The sequence below is a fragment of the Pseudophryne corroboree genome (genome assembly GCF_028390025.1).
Source record: "Pseudophryne corroboree isolate aPseCor3 chromosome 12 unlocalized genomic scaffold, aPseCor3.hap2 SUPER_12_unloc_2, whole genome shotgun sequence".
NCBI classification, from domain to species: domain Eukaryota; kingdom Metazoa; phylum Chordata; class Amphibia; order Anura; family Myobatrachidae; genus Pseudophryne; species Pseudophryne corroboree.
This window is the reverse complement of record NW_026967486.1, coordinates 328784-353151: the sequence shown is the minus strand read 5'-3', so window position 1 is coordinate 353151 and position 24368 is coordinate 328784. Positions and strand designations below refer to the sequence as shown.

The 24368-nt window shown below is 59.2% G+C and overlaps 1 protein-coding gene across 5 annotated transcripts in view; it reads right to left on the bottom strand.

Annotated features, from left to right (window-relative positions):
* LOC134983018 (V-type proton ATPase catalytic subunit A-like) overlaps window positions 1-24368 on the bottom strand; it is a 419995-nt gene that overhangs the window by 91856 nt on the left and 303771 nt on the right. For all 5 annotated transcript variants that reach the window (XM_063948716.1, XM_063948712.1, XM_063948713.1 and 2 more), the window contains one exon: window positions 21090-21204. In XM_063948716.1, coding sequence (XP_063804786.1) covers window positions 21090-21204 — 115 coding nt within the window. The remainder of the gene's footprint in view (window positions 1-21089; window positions 21205-24368) is intronic.

The following is a 24368-nucleotide window of genomic DNA, read 5'->3' as shown; positions in this document are numbered from 1 at the left end:
GGGAGACAGGAGCACTGGGGGTAAGGATAGTGCAGGGGAAGACACAGCTGCTCTCAGTGACCCTATACCCAGCGTATAGGGGAGCAGCCAGTGTCACTGAGGGGAGACAGGAGCACTGGGGGTAAGTATAGTGCAGGGGAAGACACAGCAGCTCTCAGTGACCCTGTACCCAGCGTATGGGGGAGCAGCCAGTGTCACTGAGGGGAGACAGGAGCACTGGGGGTAAGGATAGTGCAGGGGAAGACACAGCAGCTCTCAGTGACCCTGTACCCAGCGTATGGGGGAGCAGCCAGTGTCACTGAGGGGAGACAGGAGCACTGGGGGTAAGGATAGTGCAGGGGAAGACACAGCAGCTCTCAGTGACTCTGTACCCAGCGTATGGAGGAGCAGCCAGTGTCACTGAGGGGAGACAGGAGCACTGGGGGTAAGTATAGTGCAGGGGAAGACACAGCAGCTCTCAGTGACCCTGTACCCAGCGTATGGGGGAGCAGCCAGTGTCACTGAGGGGAGACAGGAGCACTGGGGGTAAGGATAGTGCAGGGGAAGACACAGCAGCTCTCAGTGACCAGTACCCAGCGTATTGGGGAGCAGCCAGTGTCACTGAGGGGAGACAGGAGCACTGGGGGTAAGTATAGTGCAGGGGAAGACACAGCAGCTCTCAGTGACCCTGTACCCAGCGTATGGGGGAGCAGCCAGAGTCACTGAGGGGAGACAGGAGCACTGGGGGTAAGGATAGTGCAGGGGAAGACACAGCAGCTCTCAGTGACCTGTACCCAGCGTATGGGGGAGCAGCCAGTGTCACTGAGGGGAGACAGGAGCACTGGGGGTAAGGATAGTGCAGGGGAAGACACAGCAGCTCTCAGTGACTCTGTACCCAGCGTATGGAGGAGCAGCCAGTGTCACTGAGAGGAGACAGGAGTACTGGGGGTAAGGATAGTACAGGGGAAGACACAGCAGCTCTCAGTGACCTGTACCCAGCGTATGGGGGAGCATCCAGTGTCACTGAGGGGAGACAGGAGCACTGGGGGTAAGGATAGTGCAGGGGAAGACACAGCAGCTCTCAGTGACCTGTAACCAGTGTATGGAGGAGCAGCCAGTTTCACTGAGGGGAGACAGGAGCACTGGGGGTAAGGATAGTGCAGGGGAAGACACAGCAGCTCTCAGTGACCTGTACCCAGCGTATGGGGGAGCAGCCAGTGTCACTGAGAGGAGACAGGAGCACTGGGGGTAAGGATAGTGCAGGGGAAGACACAGCAGCTCTCAGTGACCTGTACCCAGCGTATGGGGGAGCAGCCAGTGTCACTGAGGGGAGACAGGAGCACTGGGGGTAAGGATAGTGCAGGGGAAGACACAGCAGATCTCAGTGACCTGTACCCAGCGTATGGGGGAGCAGCCAGTGTCACTGAGGGGAGACAGGAGCACTGGGGGTAAGGATAGTGCAGGGGAAGACACAGCAGCTCTCAGTGACCCTGTACCCAGCGTATGGGGGAGCAGCCAGTGTCACTGAGGGGAGACAGGAGCACTGGGGGTAAGGATAGTGCAGGGGAAGACACAGCAGCTCTCAGTGACTCTGTACCCAGCGTATGGGGGAGCAGCCAGTGTCACTGAGGGGAGACAGGAGCACTAGGGGTAAGGATAGTGCAGGGGAAGACACAGCAGCTCTCAGTGACCTGTACCCAGCGTATGGAGGAGCAGCCAGTGTCACTGAGGGGAGACAGGAGCACTGGGGGTAAGGATAGTGCAGGGGAAGACACAGCAGCTCTCAGTGACCCTGTACCCAGCGTATGGAGGAGCAGCCAGTGTCACTGAGGGGAGACAGAAGCACTGGGGGTAAGGATAGTGCAGGGGAAGGCACAGCAGCTCTCAGTGACCTGTACCCAGCGTATGGGGGAGCAGCCAGTGTCACTGAGGGGAGACAGGAGCACTGGGGGTAAGGATAGTGCAGGGGAAGACACAGCAGCTCTCAGTGACTCTGTACCCAGCGTATGGAGGAGCAGCCAGTGTCACTGAGGGGAGACAGGAGCACTGGGGGTAAGGATAGTGCAGGGGAAGACACAGCAGCTCTCAGTGACCTGTACCCAGCGTATGGGGGAGCAGCCAGTGTCACTGAGGGGAGACAGGAGCACTGGGGGTAAGGATAGTGCAGGGGAAGACACAGCAGCTCTCAGTGACCTGTACCCAGCGTATGGGGGAGCAGCCAGTGTCACTGAGGGGAGACAGGAGCACTAGGGGTAAGGATAGTGCAGGGGAAGACACAGCAGCTCTCAGTGACCTGTACCCAGCGTATGGGGGAGCAGCCAGTGTCACTGAGGGGAGACAGGAGCACTGGGGGTAAGGATAGTGCAGGGGAAGACACAGCAGCTCTCAATGACCCTGTACCCAGCGTATGGGGGAGCAGCCAGTGTAACTGAGGGGAGACAGGAGCACTGGGGGTAAGGATAGTGCAGGGGAAGACACAGCAGCTCTCAGTGACTCTGTACCCAGCGTATGGGGGAGCAGCCAGTGTCACTGAGGGGAGACAGGAGCACTGGGGGTAAGGATAGTGCAGGGGAAGACACAGCAGCTCTCAGTGACCTGTACCCAGCGTATGGGGGAGCAGCCAGTGTCACTGAGGGGAGACAGGAGCACTGGGGGTAAGGATAGTGCAGGGGAAGACACAGCAGCTCTCAGTGACCTGTACCCAGCGTATGGGGGAGCAGCCAGTGTCACTGAGGGGAGACAGGAGCACTGGGGGCAATGATAGTGCAGGGGAAGACACAGCAGCTCTCAGTGACCCTGTACCCAGTGTATGGAGGAGCAGCCAGTGTCACTGAGGGGAGACAGGAGCACTGGGGGTAAGGATAGTGCAGGGGAAGACACAGCAGCTCTCAGTGACCCTGTACCCAGCGTATGGGGGAGCAACCAGTATCACTGAGAGGAGACAGGAGCACTGGGGGTAAGGATAGTGCAGGGGAAGACACAGCAGCTCTCAGTGACCCTGTACCCAGCGTATGGAGGAGCAGCCAGTGTCACTGAGGGGAGACTGGAGCACTGGGAGTAAGGATAGTGCAGGGGAAGACACAGCAGCTCTCAGTGACCTGTACCCAGCGTATGGAGGAGCAGCCAGTGTCACTGAGAGGAGACAGGAGCACTGGGGGTAAGGATAGTACAGGGGAAGACACAGCAGCTCTCAGTAACCTGTACCCAGTGTATGGAGGAGCAGCCAGTGTCACTGAGGGGAGACAGGAGCACTGGGGGTAAGGATAGTGCAGGGGAAGACACAGCAGCTCTCAGTGACTCTGTACCCAGCGTATGGGGGAGCAGCCAGTGTCACTTAGGGGAGACAGGAGCACTGGGGGTAAGGATAGTGCAGGGGAAGACACAGCAGCTCTCAGTGACCCTGTACCCAGCGTATGGAGGAGCAGCCAGTGTCACTGAGGGGAGACAGGAGCACTGGGGGTAAGGATAGTGCAGGGGAAGGCACAGCAGCTCTCAGTGACCTGTACCCAGCGTATGGGGGAGCAGCCAGTGTCACTGAGGGGAGACAGGAGCACTGGGGGTAAGGATAGTGCAGGGGAAGACACAGCAGCTCTCAGTGACTCTGTACCCAGCGTATGGAGGAGCAGCCAGTGTCACTGAGGGGAGACAGGAGCACTGGGGGTAAGGATAGTGCAGGGGAAGACACAGCAGCTCTCAGTGACCCTGTACCCAGCGTATGGGGGAGCAGCCAGTGTCACTGAGGGGAGACAGGAGCACTGGGGGTAAGGATAGTGCAGGGGAAGACACAGCAGCTCTCAGTGACCTGTACCCAGCGTATGGGGGAGCAGCCAGTGTCACTGAGGGGAGACAGGAGCACTGGGGGTAAGGATAGTGCAGGGGAAGACACAGCAGCTCTCAGTGACCTGTACCCAGCGTATGGGGGAGCAGCCAGTGTCACTGAGGGGAGACAGGAGCACTGGGGGTAAGGATAGTGCAGGGGAAGACACAGCAGCTCTCAGTGACCCTGTACCCAGCGTATGGGGGAGCAGCCAGTGTCACTGAGGGGAGACAGGAGCACTGGGGGTAAGGATAGTGCAGGGGAAGACACAGCAGCTCTCAGTGACTCTGTACCCAGCGTATGGGGGAGCAGCCAGTGTCACTGAGGGGAGACAGGAGCACTGGGGGTAAGGATAGTGCAGGGGCAGACACAGCAGCTCTCAGTGACCTGTACCCAGCGTATAGGGGAGCAGCCAGTGTCACTGAGGGGAGACAGGAGCACTGGGGGTAAGGATAGTGCAGGGGAAGACACAGCAGCTCTCAGTGACCTGTACCCAGCGTATGGGGGAGCAGCCAGTGCCACTGAGGGGAGACAGGAGCACTGGGGGTAATGATAGTGCAGGGGAAGACACAGCAGCTATCAGTGACCTGTACCCAGCGTATGGGGGAGCAGCCAGTGTCACTGAGGGGAGACAGGAGCACTGGGGGTAAGTATAGTGCAGGGGAAGACACAGCAGCTCTCAGTGACCTGTACCCAGCGTATGGGGGAGCAGCCAGTGTCACTGAGGGGAGACAGGAGCACTGGGGGTAAGGATAGTGCAGGGGAAGACACAGCAGCTCTCAGTGACCTGTACCCAGCGTATGGGGGAGCAGCCAGTGTCACTGAGGGGAGACAGGAGCACTGGGGGTAAGGATAGTGCAGGGGAAGACACAGCAGCTCTCAGTGACCTGTACCCAGTGTATGGAGGAGCAGCCAGTGTCACTGAGGGGAGACAGGAGCACTGGGGGTAAGGATAGTGCAGGGGAAGACACAGCAGCTCTCAGTGACCTGTACCCAGCGTATGGGGGAGCAGCCAGTGTCACTGAGGGGAGACAGGAGCACTGGGGGTAAGGATAGTGCAGGGGAAGACACAGCAGCTCTCAGTGACCTGTACCCAGCGTATGGGGGAGCAGCCAGTGTCACTGAGGGGAGACAGGAGCACTGGGGGTAAGGATAGTGCAGGGGAAGACACAGCAGATCTCAGTGACCTGTACCCAGCGTATGGGGGAGCAGCCAGTGTCACTGAGGGGAGACAGGAGCACTGGGGGTAAGGATAGTGCAGGGGAAGACACAGCAGCTCTCAGTGACCCTGTACCCAGCGTATGGGGGAGCAGCCAGTGTCACGGAGGGGAGACAGGAGCACTGGGGGTAAGGATAGTGCAGGGGAGACACAGCAGCTCTCAGTGACTCTGTACCCAGCGTATATGGGGGAGCAGCCAGTGTCACTGAGGGGAGACAGGAGCACTGGGGGTAAGGATAGTGCAGGGGAAGACACAGCAGCTCTCAGTGACCTGTACCCAGCGTATGGAGGAGCAGCCAGTGTCACTGAGGGGAGACAGGAGCACTGGGGGTAAGGATAGTGCAGGGGAAGACACAGCAGCTCTCAGTGACTCTGTACCCAGCGTATGGAGGAGCAGCCAGTGTCACTGAGGGGAGACAGGAGCACTGGGGGTAAGGATAGTGCAGGGGAAGACACAGCAGCTCTCAGTGACCCTGTACCCAGCGTATGGGGGAGCAGCCAGTGTCACTGAGGGGAGACAGGAGCACTGGGGGTAAGGATAGTGCAGGGGAAGACACAGCAGCTCTCAGTGACCTGTACCCAGCGTATGGGGGAGCAGCCAGTGTCACTGAGGGGAGACAGGAGCACTGGGGGTAAGGATAGTGCAGGGGAAGACACAGCAGCTCTCAGTGACCTGTACCCAGCGTATGGGGGAGCAGCCAGTGTCACTGAGGGGAGACAGGAGCACTGGGGGTAAGGATAGTGCAGGGGAAGACACAGCAGCTCTCAGTGACCCTGTACCCAGCGTATGGGGGAGCAGCCAGTGTCACTGAGGGGAGATAGGAGCACTGGGGGTAAGGATAGTGCAGGGGCAGACACAGCAGCTCTCAGTGACCTGTACCCAGCGTATGGGGGAGCAGCCAGTGTCACTGAGGGGAGACAGGAGCACTGGGGGTAAGTATAGTGCAGGGGAAGACACAGCAGCTCTCAGTGACCTGTACCCAGCGTATGGGGGAGCAGCCAGTGTCACTGAGGGGAGACAGGAGCACTGGGGGTAAGGATAGTGCAGGGGAAGACACAGCAGCTCTCAGTGACCTGTACCCAGCGTATGGAGGAGCAGCCAGTGTCACTGAGGGGAGACAGGAGCACTGGGGGTAAGGATAGTGCAGGGGAAGACACAGCAGCTCTCAGTGACTCTGTACCCAGCGTATGGAGGAGCAGCCAGTGTCACTGAGGGGAGACAGGAGCACTGGGGGTAAGGATAGTGCAGGGGAAGACACAGCAGCTCTCAGTGACCCTGTACCCAGCGTATGGGGGAGCAGCCAGTGTCACTGAGGGGAGACAGGAGCACTGGGGGTAAGGATAGCGCAGGGGAAGACACAGCAGCTCTCAGTGACCTGTACCCAGCGTATGGGGGAGCAGCCAGTGTCACTGAGGGGAGACAGGAGCACTGGGGGTAAGGATAGTGCAGGGGAAGACACAGCAGCTCTCAGTGACCCTGTACCCAGCGTATGGGGGAGCAGCCAGTGTCACTGAGGGGAGATAGGAGCACTGGGGGTAAGGATAGTGCAGGGGCAGACACAGCAGCTCTCAGTGACCTGTGCCCAGCGTATGGGGGAGCAGCCAGTGTCACTGAGGGGAGACAGGAGCACTGGGTGTAAGGATAGTGCAGGGGAAGACACAGCAGCTATCAGTGACCTGTACCCAGCGTATGGGGGAGCAGCCAGTGTCACTGAGGGGAGACAGGAGCACTGGGGGTAAGTATAGTGCAGGGGAAGACACAGCAGCTCTCAGTGACCTGTACCCAGCGTATGGGGGAGCAGCCAGAGTCACTGAGGGGAGACAGGAGCACTGGGGGTAAGGATAGTGCAGGGGAAGACACAGCAGCTCTCAGTGACCTGTACCCAGCGTATGGGGGAGCAGCCAGTGTCACTGAGGGGAGACAGGAGCACTGGGGGTAAGGATAGTGCAGGGGAAGACACAGCAGCTCTCAGTGACCTGTACCCAGTGTATGGAGGAGCAGCCAGTGTCACTGAGGGGAGACAGGAGCACTGGGGGTAAGTATAGTGCAGGGGAAGACACAGCAGCTCTCAGTGACTCTGTACCCAGCGTATGGGGGAGCAGCCAGTGTCACTGAGGGGAGACAGGAGCACTGGGGGTAATGATAGTGCAGGGGAAGACACAGCAGGTCTCAGTGACCCTGTACCCAGTGTATGGAGGAGCAGCCAGTGTCACTGAGGGGAGACAGGAGCACTGGGGGTAAGGATAGTGCAGGGGAAGACACAGCAGCTCTCAGTGACCCTTTACCCAGCGTATGGGGGAGCAGCCAGTATCACTGAGAGGAGACAGGAGCACTGGGGGTAAGGATAGTGCAGGGGAAGACACAGCAGCTCTCAGTGACCCTGTACCCAGCGTATGGAGGAGCAGCCAGTGTCACTGAGGGGAGACTGGAGCACTGGGAGTAAGGATAGTGCAGGGGAAGACACAGCAGCTCTCAGTGACCTGTACCCAGTGTATGGAGGAGCAGCCAGTGTCACTGAGGGGAGACAGGAGCACTGGGGGTAAGGATATTGCAGGGGAAGACACAGCAGCTCTCAGTGACTCTGTACCCAGCGTATGGGGGAGCAGCCAGTGTCACTGAGAGGAGACAGGAGCACTGGGGGTAAGGATAGTACAGGGGAAGACACAGCAGCTCTCAGTAACCTGTACCCAGTGTATGGAGGAGCAGCCAGTGTCACTGAGGGGAGACAGGAGCACTGGGGGTAAGGATAGTGCAGGGGAAGACACAGCAGCTCTCAGTGACTCTGTACCCAGCGTATGGGGGAGCAGCCAGTGTCACTGAGAGGAGACAGGAGCACTGGGGGTAAGGATAGTGCAGGGGAAGACACAGCAGCTCTCAGTGACCTGTACCCAGCGTATGGAGGAGCAGCCAGTGTCACTGAGGGGAGACAGGAGCACTGGGGGTAAGGATAGTGCAGGGGAAGACACAGCAGCTCTCAGTGACTCTGTACCCAGCGTATGGGGGAGCAGCCAGTGTCACTGAGGGGAGACAGGAGCACTGGGGATAAGGATAGTGCAGGGGAAGACACAGCAGCTCTCAGTGACCTATACCCAGCGTATGGAGGAGCAGCCAGTGTCACTGAGGGGAGACAGGAGCACTGGGGGTAAGGATAGTGCAGGGGAAGACACAGCAGCTCTCAGTGACCCTGTACTCAGCGTATGGAGGAGCAGCCAGTGTCACTGAGGGGAGACAGGAGCACTGGGGGTAAGGATAGTGCAGGGGAAGGCACAGCAGCTCTGTGACCTGTACCCAGCGTATGGGGGAGCAGCCAGTGTCACTGAGGGGAGACAGGAGCACTGGGGGTAAGGATAGTGCAGGGGAAGACACAGCAGCTCTCAGTGACTCTGTACCCAGCGTATGGAGGAGCAGCCAGTGTCACTGAGGGGAGACAGGAGCACTGGGGGTAAGGATAGTGCAGGGGAAGACACAGCAGCTCTCAGTGACCCTGTACCCAGCGTATGGGGGAGCAGCCAGTGTCACTGAGGGGAGACAGGAGCACTGGGGGTAAGGATAGTGCAGGGGAAGACACAGCAGCTCTCAGTGACCTGTACCCAGCGTATGGGGGAGCAGCCAGTGTCACTGAGGGGAGACAGGAGCACTGGGGGTAAGGATAGTGCAGGGGAAGACACAGCAGCTCTCAGTGACCTGTACCCAGCGTATGGAGGAGCAGCCAGTGTCACTGAGGGGAGACAGGAGCACTGGGGGTAAGGATAGTGCAGGGGAAGACACAGCAGCTCTCAGTGACCCTGTACCCAGCATATGGGGGAGCAGCCAGTGTCACTGAGGGGAGACAGGAGCACTGGGGGTAAGGATAGTGCAGGGGAAGACACAGCAGCTCTCAGTGACTCTGTTCCCAGCGTATGGGGGAGCAGCCAGTGTCACTGAGGGGAGACAGGAGCACTGGGTGTAAGGATAGTGCAGGGGCAGACACAGCAGCTCTCAGTGACCTGTACCCAGCGTATGGGGGAGCAGCCAGTGTCACTGAGGGGAGACAGGAGCACTGGGGGTAAGGATAGTGCAGGGGAAGACACAGCAGCTCTCAGTGACCTGTTCCCAGCGTATGGGGGAGCAGCCAGTGTCACTGAGGGGAGACAGGAGCACTGGGGGTAAGGATAGTGCAGGGGAAGACACAGCAGCTCTCAGTGACCTGTACCCAGTGTATGGAGGAGCAGCCAGTGTCACTGAGGGGAGACAGGAGCACTGGGGGTAAGGATAGTGCAGGGGAAGACACAGCAGCTCTCAGTGACCTGTACCCAGTGTATGGAGGAGCAGCCAGTGTCACTGAGGGGAGACAGGAGCACTGGGGGTAAGGATAGTGCAGGGGAAGACAGAGCAGCTCTCAGTGACTCTGTACCCAGCGTATGGGGGAGCAGCCAGTGTCACTGAGGGGAGACAGGAGCACTGGGGGTAATGATAGTGCAGGGGAAGACACAGCAGCTCTCAGTGACCCTGTACCCAGTGTATGGAGGAGCAGCCAGTGTCACTGAGGGGAGACAGGAGCACTGGGGGTAAGGATAGTGCAGGGGAAGACACAGCAGCTCTCAGTGACTCTGTACCCAGCGTATGGGGGAGCAGCCAGTATCACTGAGAGGAGACAGGAGCACTGGGGGTAAGGATAGTGCAGGGGAAGACACAGCAGCTCTCAGTGACCCTGTACCCAGCGTATGGAGGAGCAGCCAGTGTTACTGAGGGGAGACTGGAGCACTGGGAGTAAGGATAGTGCAGGGGAAGACACAGCAGCTCTCAGTGACCTGTACCCAGTGTATGGGGGAGTAGCCAGTGTCACTGAGGGGAGACAGGAGCACTGGGGGTAAGGATAGTGCAGGGGAAGACACAGCAGCTCTCAGTGACCTGTACCCAGCGTATGGGGGAGCAGCCAGTGTCACTGAGGGGAGACAGGAGCACTGGGGGTAAGGATAGTGCAGGGTATAGACACAGCAGCTCTCAGTGACCCTGTACCCAGCGTATGGGGGAGCAGCCAGTGTCACTGAGGGGAGACAGGAGCACTGGGGGTAAGGATAGTGCAGGGGAAGACACAGCAGCTCTCAGTGACTCTGTACCCAGCGTATGGGGGAGCAGCCAGTGTCACTGAGAGGAGACAGGAGCACTGGGGGTAAGGATAGTACAGGGGAAGACACAGCAGCTCTCAGTAACCTGTACCCAGTGTATGGAGGAGCAGCCAGTGTCACTGAGGGGAGACAGGAGCACTGGGGGTAAGGATAGTGCAGGGGAAGACACAGCAGCTCTCAGTGACCTGTACCCAGCGTATGGGGGAGCAGCCAGTGTCACTGAGGGGAGACAGGAGCACTGGGGGTAAGGATAGTGCAGGGGAAGACACAGCAGCTCTCAGTAACCTGTACCCAGTGTATGGGGGAGCAGCCAGTGTCACTGAGGGGAGACAGGAGCACTGGGGGTAAGGATAGTGCAGGGGAAGACACAGCAGCTCTCAGTGACTCTGTACCCAGCGTATGGGAGAGCAGCCAGTATCACTGAGAGGAGACAGGAGCACTGGGGGTAAGGATAGTGCAGGGGAAGACACAGCAGCTCTCAGTGACCCTGTACCCAGCGTATGGGGGAGCAGCCAGTGTCACTGAGAGGAGACAGGAGCACTGGGGGTAAGGATAGTGCAGGAGAAGACACAGCAGCTCTCAGTGACTCTGTACCCAGCGTATGGAGGAGCAGCCAGTGTCACTGAGGGGAGACAGGAGCACTGGGGGTAAGGATAGTGCAGGAGAAGACACAGCAGCTCTCAGTGACTCTGTACCCAGCGTATGGGGGAGCAGCCAGTGTCACTGAGGGGAGACAGGAGCACTGGGGGTAAGGATAGTGCAGGGGAAGACACAGCAGCTCTCAGTGACCTGTACCCAGCGTATGGGGGAGCAGCCAGTGTCACTGAGGGGAGACAGGAGCACTGGGGGTAAGGATAGTGCAGGGGAAGACACAGCAGCTCTCAGTGACCTGTACCCAGCGTATGGGGGAGCAGCCAGTGTCACTGAGGGGAGACAGGAGCACTGGGGGTAAGGATAGTGCAGGGGAAGACACAGCAGCTCTCAGTGACCTGTACCCAGCGTATGGGGGAGCAGCCAGTGTCACTGAGAGGAGACAGGAGCACTGGTGGTAAGGATAGTGCAGGGGAAGACACAGCAGCTCTCAGTGACACTGTACCCAGCGTATGGGGGAGCAGCCAGTGTCACTGAGAGGAGACAGGAGCACTGGGGGTAAGGATAGTGCAGGGGAAGACACAGCAGCTCTGTGACCTGTACCCAGTGTATGGGGGAGCAGCCAGTGTCACTGAGAGGAGACAGGAGCACTGGGGGTAAGGATAGTGCAGGGGAAGACACAGCAGCTCTGTGGCCTGTACCCAGCGTATGGGGGAGCAGCCAGTGTCACTGAGAGGAGACAGGAGCACTGGGGGTAAGGATAGTGCAGGGGAAGACACAGCAGCTCTCAGTGACACTGTACCCAGCGTATGGGGGAGCAGCCAGTGTCACTGAGAGGAGACAGGAGCACTGGGGGTAAGGATAGTGCAGGGGAAGACACAGCAGCTCTGTGACCTGTACCCAGTGTATGGGGGAGCAGCCAGTGTCACTGAGAGGAGACAGGAGCACTGGGGGTAAGGATAGTGCAGGGGAAGACACAGCAGCTCTCAGTGACCTGTACCCAGTGTATGGGGGAGCAGCCAGTGTCACTGAGAGGAGACAGGAGCACTGGGGGTAAGGATAGTGCAGGGGAAGACACAGCAGCTCTCAGTGACCTGTACCCAGCGTATGGGGGAGCAGCCAGTGTCACTGAGGGGAGACAGGAGCACTGGGGGTAAGGATAGTGCAGGGGAAGACACAGCAGCTCTCAGTGACCTGTACCCAGCGTATGGGGGAGCAGCCAGTGCCACTGAGGGGAGACAGGAGCACTGGGGGTAATGATAGTGCAGGGGAAGACACAGCAGCTATCAGTGACCTGTACCCAGCGTATGGGGGAGCAGCCAGTGTCACTGAGGGGAGACAGGAGCACTGGGGGTAAGTATAGTGCAGGGGAAGACACAGCAGCTCTCAGTGACCTGTACCCAGCGTATGGGGGAGCAGCCAGTGTCACTGAGGGGAGACAGGAGCACTGGGGGTAAGGATAGTGCAGGGGAAGACACAGCAGCTCTCAGTGACCTGTACCCAGCGTATGGGGGAGCAGCCAGTGTCACTGAGGGGAGACAGGAGCACTGGGGGTAAGGATAGTGCAGGGGAAGACACAGCAGCTCTCAGTGACCTGTACCCAGTGTATGGAGGAGCAGCCAGTGTCACTGAGGGGAGACAGGAGCACTGGGGGTAAGGATAGTGCAGGGGAAGACACAGCAGCTCTCAGTGACTCTGTACCCAGCGTATGGAGGAGCAGCCAGTGTCACTGAGAGGAGACAGGAGCACTGGGGGTAAGGATAGTACAGGGGAAGACACAACAGCTCTCAGTGACCTGTACCCAGCGTATGGGGGAGCAGCCAGTGTCACTGAGGGGAGACAGGAGCACTGGGGGTAAGGATAGTGCAGGGGAAGACACAGCAGCTCTCAGTGACCTGTACCCAGTGTATGGAGGAGCAGCCAGTGTCACTGAGGGGAGACAGGAGCACTGGGGGTAAGGATAGTGCAGGGGAAGACACAGCAGCTCTCAGTGACCTGTACCCAGCGTATGGGGGAGCAGCCAGTGTCACTGAGGGGAGACAGGAGCACTGGGGGTAAGGATAGTGCAGGGGAAGACACAGCAGCTCTCAGTGACCTGTACCCAGCGTATGGGGGAGCAGCCAGTGTCACTGAGGGGAGACAGGAGCACTGGGGGTAAGGATAGTGCAGGGGAAGACACAGCAGATCTCAGTGACCTGTACCCAGCGTATGGGGGAGCAGCCAGTGTCACTGAGGGGAGACAGGAGCACTGGGGGTAAGGATAGTGCAGGGGAAGACACAGCAGCTCTCAGTGACCCTGTACCCAGCGTATGGGGGAGCAGCCAGTGTCACGGAGGGGAGACAGGAGCACTGGGGGTAAGGATAGTGCAGGGGAGACACAGCAGCTCTCAGTGACTCTGTACCCAGCGTATGGGGGAGCAGCCAGTGTCACTGAGGGGAGACAGGAGCACTGGGGGTAAGGATAGTGCAGGGGAAGACACAGCAGCTCTCAGTGACCTGTACCCAGCGTATGGAGGAGCAGCCAGTGTCACTGAGGGGAGACAGGAGCACTGGGGGTAAGGATAGTGCAGGGGAAGACACAGCAGCTCTCAGTGACTCTGTACCCAGCGTATGGAGGAGCAGCCAGTGTCACTGAGGGGAGACAGGAGCACTGGGGGTAAGGATAGTGCAGGGGAAGACACAGCAGCTCTCAGTGACCCTGTACCCAGCGTATGGGGGAGCAGCCAGTGTCACTGAGGGGACACAGGAGCACTGGGGGTAAGGATAGTGCAGGGGAAGACACAGCAGCTCTCAGTGACCTGTACCCAGCGTATGGGGGAGCAGCCAGTGTCACTGAGGGGAGACAGGAGCACTGGGGGTAAGGATAGTGCAGGGGAAGACACAGCAGCTCTCAGTGACCTGTACCCAGCGTATGGGGGAGCAGCCAGTGTCACTGAGGGGAGACAGGAGCACTGGGGGTAAGGATAGTGCAGGGGAAGACACAGCAGCTCTCAGTGACCCTGTACCCAGCGTATGGGGGAGCAGCCAGTGTCACTGAGGGGAGATAGGAGCACTGGGGGTAAGGATAGTGCAGGGGCAGACACAGCAGCTCTCAGTGACCTGTACCCAGCGTATGGGGGAGCAGCCAGTGTCACTGAGGGGAGACAGGAGCACTGGGGGTAAGGATAGTGCAGGGGAAGACACAGCAGCTCTCAGTGACCTGTACCCAGCGTATGGGGGAGCAGCCAGTGTCACTGAGGGGAGACAGGAGCACTGGGGGTAATGATAGTGCAGGGGAAGACACAGCAGCTATCAGTGACCTGTACCCAGCGTATGGGGGAGCAGCCAGTGTCACTGAGGGGAGACAGGAGCACTGGGGGTAAGTATAGTGCAGGGGAAGACACAGCAGCTCTCAGTGACCTGTACCCAGCGTATGGGGGAGCAGCCAGTGTCACTGAGGGGAGACAGGAGCACTGGGGGTAAGGATAGTGCAGGGGAAGACACAGCAGCTCTCAGTGACCTGTACCCAGCGTATGGAGGAGCAGCCAGTGTCACTGAGGGGAGACAGGAGCACTGGGGGTAAGGATAGTGCAGGGGAAGACACAGCAGCTCTCAGTGACTCTGTACCCAGCGTATGGAGGAGCAGCCAGTGTCACTGAGGGGAGACAGGAGCACTGGGGGTAAGGATAGTGCAGGGGAAGACACAGCAGCTCTCAGTGACCCTGTACCCAGCGTATGGGGGAGCAGCCAGTGTCACTGAGGGGAGACAGGAGCACTGGGGGTAAGGATAGTGCAGGGGAAGACACAGCAGCTCTCAGTGACCTGTACCCAGCGTATGGGGGAGCAGCCAGTGTCACTGAGGGGAGACAGGAGCACTGGGGGTAAGGATAGTGCAGGGGAAGACACAGCAGCTCTCAGTGACCTGTACCCAGCGTATGGGGGAGCAGCCAGTGTCACTGAGGGGAGACAGGAGCACTGGGGGTAAGGATAGTGCAGGGGAAGACACAGCAGCTCTCAGTGACCCTGTACCCAGCGTATGGGGGAGCAGCCAGTGTCACTGAGGGGAGATAGGAGCACTGGGGGTAAGGATAGTGCAGGGGCAGACACAGCAGCTCTCAGTGACCTGTGCCCAGCGTATGGGGGAGCAGCCAGTGTCACTGAGGGGAGACAGGAGCACTGGGGGTAAGGATAGTGCAGGGGAAGACACAGCAGCTCTCAGTGACCTGTACCCAGCGTATGGGGGAGCAGCCAGTGTCACTGAGGGGAGACAGGAGCACTGGGGGTAATGATAGTGCAGGGGAAGACACAGCAGCTATCAGTGACCTGTACCCAGCGTATGGGGGAGCAGCCAGTGTCACTGAGGGGAGACAGGAGCACTGGGGGTAAGTATAGTGCAGGGGAAGACACAGCAGCTCTCAGTGACCTGTACCCAGCGTATGGGGGAGCAGCCAGAGTCACTGAGGGGAGACAGGAGCACTGGGGGTAAGGATAGTGCAGGGGAAGACACAGCAGCTCTCAGTGACCTGTACCCAGCGTATGGGGGAGCAGCCAGTGTCACTGAGGGGAGACAGGAGCACTGGGGGTAAGGATAGTGCAGGGGAAGACACAGCAGCTCTCAGTGACCTGTACCCAGTGTATGGAGGAGCAGCCAGTGTCACTGAGGGGAGACAGGAGCACTGGGGGTAAGGATAGTGCAGGGGAAGACACAGCAGCTCTCAGTGACCTGTACCCAGTGTATGGAGGAGCAGCCAGTGTCACTGAGGGGAGACAGGAGCACTGGGGGTAAGTATAGTGCAGGGGAAGACACAGCAGCTCTCAGTGACTCTGTACCCAGCGTATGGGGGAGCAGCCGGTGTCACTGAGGGGAGACAGGAGCACTGGGGGTAAGGATAATGCGGGGGAAGACACAGCAGCTCTCAGTGACCTGTTCCCAGCGTATGGGGGAGCAGCCAGTGTCACTGAGGGGAGACAGGAGCACTGGGGGTAATGATAGTGCAGGGGAAGACACAGCAGCTCTCAGTGACCCTGTACCCAGTGTATGGAGGAGCAGCCAGTGTCACTGAGGGGAGACAGGAGCACTGGGGGTAAGGATAGTGCAGGGGAAGACACAGCAGCTCTCAGTGACCCTTTACCCAGCGTATGGGGGAGCAGCCAGTATCACTGAGAGGAGACAGGAGCACTGGGGGTAAGGATAGTGCAGGGGAAGACACAGCAGCTCTCAGTGACCCTGTACCCAGCGTATGGAGGAGCAGCCAGTGTCACTGAGGGGAGACTGGAGCACTGGGAGTAAGGATAGTGCAGGGGAAGACACAGCAGCTCTCAGTGACCTGTACCCAGTGTATGGAGGAGCAGCCAGTGTCACTGAGGGGAGACAGGAGCACTGGGGGTAAGGATATTGCAGGGGAAGACACAGCAGCTCTCAGTGACTCTGTACCCAGCGTATGGGGGAGCAGCCAGTGTCACTGAGAGGAGACAGGAGCACTGGGGGTAAGGATAGTACAGGGGAAGACACAGCAGCTCTCAGTAACCTGTACCCAGTGTATGGAGGAGCAGCCAGTGTCACTGAGGGGAGACAGGAGCACTGGGGGTAAGGATAGTGCAGGGGAAGACACAGCAGCTCTCAGTGACTCTGTACCCAGCGTATGGGGGAGCAGCCAGTGTCACTGAGAGGAGACAGGAGCACTGGGGGTAAGGATAGTGCAGGGGAAGACACAGCAGCTCTCAGTGACCTGTACCCAGCGTATGGAGGAGCAGCCAGTGTCACTGAGGGGAGACAGGAGCACTGGGGGTAAGGATAGTGCAGGGGAAGACACAGCAGCTCTCAGTGACTCTGTACCCAGCGTATGGGGGAGCAGCCAGTGTCACTGAGGGGAGACAGGAGCACTGGGGATAAGGATAGTGCAGGGGAAGACACAGCAGCTCTCAGTGACCTATACCCAGCGTATGGAGGAGCAGCCAGTGTCACTGAGGGGAGACAGGAGCACTGGGGGTAAGGATAGTGCAGGGGAAGACACAGCAGCTCTCAGTGACCCTGTACCCAGCGTATGGAGGAACAGCCAGTGTCCCTGAGGGGAGACAGGAGCACTGGGGGTAAGGATAGTGCAGGGGAAGGCACAGCAGCTCTGTGACCTGTACCCAGCGTATGGGGGAGCAGCCAGTGTCACTGAGGGGAGACAGGAGCACTGGGGGTAAGGATAGTGCAGGGGAAGACACAGCAGCTCTCAGTGACTCTGTACCCAGCGTATGGAGGAGCAGCCAGTGTCACTGAGGGGAGACAGGAGCACTGGGGGTAAGGATAGTGCAGGGGAAGACACAGCAGCTCTCAGTGACCCTGTACCCAGCGTATGGGGGAGCAGCCAGTGTCACTGAGGGGAGACAGGAGCACTGGGGGTAAGGATAGTGCAGGGGAAGACACAGCAGCTCTCAGTGACCTGTACCCAGCGTATGGGGGAGCAGCCAGTGTCACTGAGGGGAGACAGGAGCACTGGGGGTAAGGATAGTGCAGGGGAAGACACAGCAGCTCTCAGTGACCTGTACCCAGCGTATGGGGGAGCAGCCAGTGTCACTGAGGGGAGACAGGAGCACTGGGGGTAAGGATAGTGCAGGGGAAGACACAGCAGCTCTCAGTGACCCTGTACCCAGCATATGGGGGAGCAGCCAGTGTCACTGAGGGGAGACAGGAGCACTGGGGGTAAGGATAGTGCAGGGGAAGACACAGCAGCTCTCAGTGACTCTGTTCCCAGCGTATGGGGGAGCAGCCAGTGTCACTGAGGGGAGACAGGAGCACTGGGTGTAAGGATAGTGCAGGGGCAGACACAGCAGCTCTCAGTGACCTGTACCCAGCGTATGGGGGAGCAGCCAGTGTCACTGAGGGGAGACAGGAGCACTGGGGGTAAGGATAGTGCAGGGGAAGACACAGCAGCTCTCAGTGACCTGTACCCAGCGTATGGGGGAGCAGCCAGTGCCACTGAGGGGAGACAGGAGCACTGGGGGTAATGATAGTGCAGGGGAAGACACAGCAGCTATCAGTGACCTGTACCCAGCGTATGGGGGAGCAGCCAGTGTCACTGAGGGGAGACAGGAGCACTGGTGGTAAGTATAGTGCAGGGGAAGACACAGCAGCTCTCAGTGACCTGTACCCAGCGTATGGGGGAGCAGCCAGTGTCACTGAGGGGAGACAGGAGCACTGGGGGTAAGGATAGTGCAGGGGAAGACACAGCAGCTCTCAGTGACCTGTACCAAGCGTATCGGGGAGCAGCCAGTGTCACTGAGGGGAGACAGGAGCACTGGGGGTAAGGATAGTGCAGGGGAAGACACAGCAGCTCTCAGTGACCTGTACCCAGTGTATGGAGGAGCAGCCAGTGTCACTGAGGGGAGACAGGAGCACTGGGGGTAAGGATAGTGCAGGGGAAGACACAGCAGCTCTCAGTGACCTGTACCCAGTGTATGGAGGAGCAGCCAGTGTCACTGAGGGGAGACAGGAGCACTGGGGGTAAGGATAGTGCAGGGGAAGACAGAGCAGCTCTCAGTGACTCTGTACCCAGCGTATGGGGGAGCAGCCAGTGTCACTGAGGGGAGACAGGAGCACTGGGGGTAATGATAGTGCAGGGGAAGACACAGCAGCTCTCAGTGACCCTGTACCCAGTGTATGGAGGAGCAGCCAGTGTCACTGAGGGGAGACAGGAGCACTGGGGGTAAGGATAGTGCAGGGGAAGACACAGCAGCTCTCAGTGACTCTGTACCCAGCGTATGGGGGAGCAGCCAGTATCACTGAGAGGAGACAGGAGCACTGGGGGTAAGGATAGTGCAGGGGAAGACACAGCAGCTCTCAGTGACCCTGTACCCAGCGTATGGAGGAGCAGCCAGTGTTACTGAGGGGAGACTGGAGCACTGGGAGTAAGGATAGTGCAGGGGAAGACACAGCAGCTCTCAGTGACCTGTACCCAGTGTATGGGGGAGTAGCCAGTGTCACTGAGGGGAGACAGGAGCACTGGGGGTAAGGATAGTGCAGGGGAAGACACAGCAGCTCTCAGTGACCTGTACCCAGCGTATGGGGGAGCAGCCAGTGTCACTGAGGGGAGACAGGAGCACTGGGGGTAAGGATAGTGCAGGGTATAGACACAGCAGCTCTCAGTGACCCTGTACCCAGCGTATGGGGGAGCAGCCAGTGTCACTGAGGGGAGACAGGAGCACTGGGGGTAAGGATAGTGCAGGGGAAGACACAGCAGCTCTCAGTGACTCTGTACCCAGCGTATGGGGGAGCAGCCAGTGTCACTGAGAGGAGACAGGAGCACTGGGGGTAAGGATAGTACAGGGGAAGACACAGCAGCTCTCAGTAACCTGTACCCAGTGTATGGAGGAGCAGCCAGTGTCACTGAGGGGAGACAGGAGCACTGGGGGTAAGGATAGTGCAGGGGAAGACACAGCAGCTCTCAGTGACCTGTACCCAGCGTATGGGGGAGCAGCCAGTGTCACTGAGGGGAGACAGGAGCACTGGGGGTAAGGATAGTGCAGGGGAAGACACAGCAGCTCTCAGTAACCTGTACCCAGTGTATGGGGGAGCAGCCAGTGTCACTGAGGGGAGACAGGAGCACTGGGGGTAAGGATAGTGCAGGGGAAGACACAGCAGCTCTCAGTGACTCTGTACCCAGCGTATGGGAGAGCAGCCAGTATCACTGAGAGGAGACAGGAGCACTGGGGGTAAGGATAGTGCAGGGGAAGACACAGCAGCTCTCAGTGACCCTGTACCCAGCGTATGGGGGAGCAGCCAGTGTCACTGAGAGGAGACAGGAGCACTGGGGGTAAGGATAGTGCAGGAGAAGACACAGCAGCTCTCAGTGACTCTGTACCCAGCGTATGGAGGAGCAGCCAGTGTCACTGAGGGGAGACAGGAGCACTGGGGGTAAGGATAGTGCAGGAGAAGACACAGCAGCTCTCAGTGACTCTGTACCCAGCGTATGGGGGAGCAGCCAGTGTCACTGAGGGGAGACAGGAGCACTGGGGGTAAGGATAGTGCAGGGGAAGACACAGCAGCTCTCAGTGACCTGTACCCAGCGTATGGGGGAGCAGCCAGTGTCACTGAGGGGAGACAGGAGCACTGGGGGTAAGGATAGTGCAGGGGAAGACACAGCAGCTCTCAGTGACCTGTACCCAGCGTATGGGGGAGCAGCCAGTGTCACTGAGAGGAGACAGGAGCACTGGGGGTAAGGATAGTGCAGGGGAAGACACAGCAGCTCTCAGTGACACTGTACCCAGCGTATGGGGGAGCAGCCAGTGTCACTGAGAGGAGACAGGAGCACTGGGGGTAAGGATAGTGCAGGGGAAGACACAGCAGCTCTGTGACCTGTACCCAGTGTATGGGGGAGCAGCCAGTGTCACTGAGAGGAGACAGGAGCACTGGGGGTAAGGATAGTGCAGGGGAAGACACAGCAGCTCTCAGTGACCTGTACCCAGTGTATGGGGGAGCAGCCAGTGTCACTGAGAGGAGACAGGAGCACTGGGGGTAAGGATAGTGCAGGGGAAGACACAGCAGCTCTCAGTGACCTGTAGCCAGCGTATGGGGGAGCAGCCAGTGTCACTGAGGGGAGACAGGAGCACTGGGGGTAAGGATAGTGCAGGGGAAGACACAGCAGCTCTCAGTGACCTGTACCCAGCGTATGGGGGAGCAGCCAGTGTCACTGAGGGGAGACAGGAGCACTGGGGGTAAGGATAGTGCAGGGGAAGACACAGCAGCTCTCAGTGACCTGTACCCAGCGTATGGGGGAGCAGCCAGTGTCACTGAGGGGAGACAGGAGCACTGGGGGTAAGTATAGTGCAGGGGAAGACACAGCAGCTCTCAGTGACCTGTACCCAGCGTATGGGGGAGCAGCCAGTGTCACTGAGGGGAGACAGGAGCACTGGGGGTAAGGATAGTGCAGGGAAGACACAGCAGCTCTCACTGACCCTGTACCCAGCGTATGGGGGAGCAGCCAGTGTCACTGAGGGGAGACAGGAGCACTGGGGGTAAGGATAGTGCAGGGGAAGACACAGCAGCTCTCAGTGACACTGTACCCAGCGTATGGGGGAGCAGCCAGTGTCACTGAGAGGAGACAGGAGCACTGGGGGTAAGGATAGTGCAGGGGAAGACACAGCAGCTCTGTGACCTGTACCCAGTGTATGGAGGAGCAGCCAGTGTCACTGAGGGGAGACAGGAGCACTGGGGGTAAGGATAGTGCAGGGGAAGACACAGCAGCTCTCAGTGACCTGTACCCAGCGTATGGGGGAGTAGGGGGGAGGAAGGAAATGAGTTATAGAAGGTAGGTACAGCTGTGGTAGACAATCCTCTCACTAAGCTGGGAGGCCAGGTGGAGGTGAGAGATATGATGGAAGTTGCACAGAAAGGAGGTTTGTACTCACGCTCCAACAATGCTGACACTTCCTTCTCTTTCTGGGCTCCCAAGACAGCGGACACGTCCTGCGCGCTCATAGAATGATGCCAACCGGGCACCAAGATAGGCAGGGTAGCCACTATCTGAAAAAGATGTATGAAAGTTCTAGAAGTTGAAAACTGATGAGATATACAGTAGACTGTCTCTCCTTATATAGATATAAAGCAGCATGGTTGTGTAGTGGTTAGCATTAGCGACTCACACAATTCCTGACTACAGCAGACATTTCTCATCACTGTGGGGACATGCCCAGCGCTCCCTCTCATAAGGGAATAGATGGCGTGCACAGTGTCTCACAACTCCCCCTCCCCCCCCTCCACCATGGGACGCTGCGGCCTGCACGTGGGATGGCGGGTCAGTGTCTTACAACTCCCCCCCCCCACCATGGGACGCTGCGGCCTGCACGTGGGATGGCGGGTCAGTGTCTCACAACTTTCCCCCCCACCATGGGACGCTGCGGCCTGCACGTGGGATGGCGGGTCAGTGTCTCACAACTTCCCCCCCCACCATGGGACGCTGCGGCCTGCACGTGGGATGGCGGGTCAGTGTCTCACAACTTTCCCTCCACCACGGGACGCTGCGGCCTGCACGTGGGATGGCGGGTCAGTGTCTCACAACTTCCCCCCCCACCATGGGACGCTGCGGCCTGCACGTGGGATGGCGGGTCAGTGTCTCACAACTTTCCCTCCACCATGGGACGCTGCGGCCTGCACGTGGGATGGCGGGTCAGTGTCTTACAACTTCCCCCCCCCCCACCATGGGACGCTGCGGCCTGCACGTGGGATGGCGGGTCAGTGTCTCACAACTTCCCCCCCCCACCATGGGACGCTGCGGCCTGCACTTGGGATGGCGGGTCAGTGTCTCACAACTCCCCCCCCCCCCACCATGGGACACTGCGGCCTGCACGTGGGATGGCGGGTCAGTGTCTCACAACTTTCCCTCCACCACGGGACGCTGCGGCCTGCACGTGGGATGGCGGGTCAGTGTCTGACAACTTTCCCTCCACCATGGGACGCTGCGGCCTGCACGTGGGATGGCGGGTCAGTGTCTCACATCTTTCCCTCCACCACGGGACGCTGCGGCCTGCACGTGGGATGGCGGGTCAGTGTCTCACAACTTTCCCTCCACCACGGGACGCTGCGGCCTGCACGTGGGATGGCGGGTCAGTGTCTCACAACTCCCCCCCCCCCCACCATGGGACGCTGCGGCCTGCACGTGGGATGGCGGGTCAGTGTCTCACAACTTTCACTCCACCACGGGACGCTGCGGCCTGCACGTGGGATGGCGGGTCAGTGTCTCACAACTTTCCCTCCACCACGGGACGCTGCGGCCTGCACGTGGGATGGCGGGTCAGTGTCTCACAACTCCCCCCCCACCATGGGACGCTGCGGCCTGCACGTGGGATGGCGGATCAGTGTCTCACAACTTTCCCTCCACCACGGGACGCTGCGGCCTGCACGTGGGATGGGGGGGTCAGTGTCTCACAACTTTCCCTCCACCACGGGATGCTGCGGCCTGCACGTGGGATGGCGGGTCAGTGTCTCACAACTTTCCCTCCACCACGGGACGCTGCGGCCTGCACGTGGGATGGTGGGTCAGTGTCTCACAACTTTCCCTCCACCACGGGACGCTGCGGCCTGCACGTGGGATGGCGGGTCAGTGTCTCACAACTCCCCCCCCACCATGGGACGCTGCGGCCTGCACGTGGGATGGTGGGTCAGTGTCTCACAACTTTCCCTCCACCACGGGACGCTGCGGCCTGCACGTGGGATGGCCGGTCAGTGTCTCACAACTTTCCCTCCACCACGGGACGCTGCGGCCTGCACGTGGGATGGCGGGTCAGTGTCTCACAACTCCCCCCCCACCATGGGACGCTGCGGCCTGCACGTGGGATGGCGGGTCAGTGTCTCACAACTTTCCCTCCACCACGGGACGCTGCGGCCTGCACGTGGGATGGCGGGTCAGTGTCTGACAACTTTCCCTCCACCATGGGACGCTGCGGCCTGCACGTGGGATGGCGGGTCAGTGTCTCACAACTTTCCCTCCACCACGGGACGCTGCGGCCTGCACGTGGGATGGCGGGTCAGTGTCTCACAACTTTCCCTCCACCACGGGACGCTGCGGCCTGCACGTGGGATGGCGGGTCAGTGTCTCACAACTCCCCCCCCCACCATGGGACGCTGCGGCCTGCACGTGGGATGGCGGGTCAGTGTCTCACAACTTTCACTCCACCACGGGACGCTGCGGCCTGCACGTGGGATGGCGGGTCAGTGTCTCACAACTTTCCCTCCATCACGGGACGCTGCGGCCTGCACGTGGGATGGCGGGTCAGTGTCTCACAACTCCCCCCCCACCATGGGACGCTGCGGCCTGCACGTGGGATGGCGGGTCAGTGTCTCACAACTTTCCCTCCACCACGGGACGCTGCGGCCTGCACGTGGGATGGGGGGTCAGTGTCTCACAACTTTCCCTCCACCACGGGACGCTGCGGCCTGCACGTGGGATGGCGGGTCAGTGTCTCACAACTTTCCCTCCACCACGGGACGCTGCGGCCTGCACGTGGGATGGTGGGTCAGTGTCTCACAACTTTCCCTCCACCACGGGACGCTGCGGCCTGCACGTGGAATGGCGGGTCAGTGTCTCACAACTCCCCCCCACCATGGGACGCTGCGGCCTGCACGTGGGATGGTGGGTCAGTGTCTCACAACTTTCCCTCCACCACGGGACGCTGCGGCCTGCACGTGGGATGGCGGGTCAGTGTCTCACAACTTTCCCTCCACCATGGGACGCTGCGGCCTGCACGTGGGATGGCGGGTCAGTGTCTGAAATACGGGACTATTTGGAAAACCCAGTGGACGACAGACAGACAGCTTGCTGAGGATAATCACCACCACGAGTAATACCAGCTGAATTATTTGGTGCCCTATTGGGAGTATATGCCATTTGCCCGGGATCCAACTGAGGAACAACTACTTGGGCAGTTATATACAGAACTGTTGTTCTCAGTTACCAGATCTGTGGTTTTAGAACAGTGACCAAGTAGGGTCATTTTTTATCATCAATTTATATTGTTGTATGCTGAATAAATAGTTATTTTTTATTTATCCATCCATTCTTGATTATTGGGGACACAATATAGCGCCAGTTCCTTTTTACTTGCAGATTTTTTATTCAGTGGGACTGACAATCCCATTACTAGCAGCTTTGACAGCGCATCTGGGTTATCTATCTGATTCTCCAGATACGC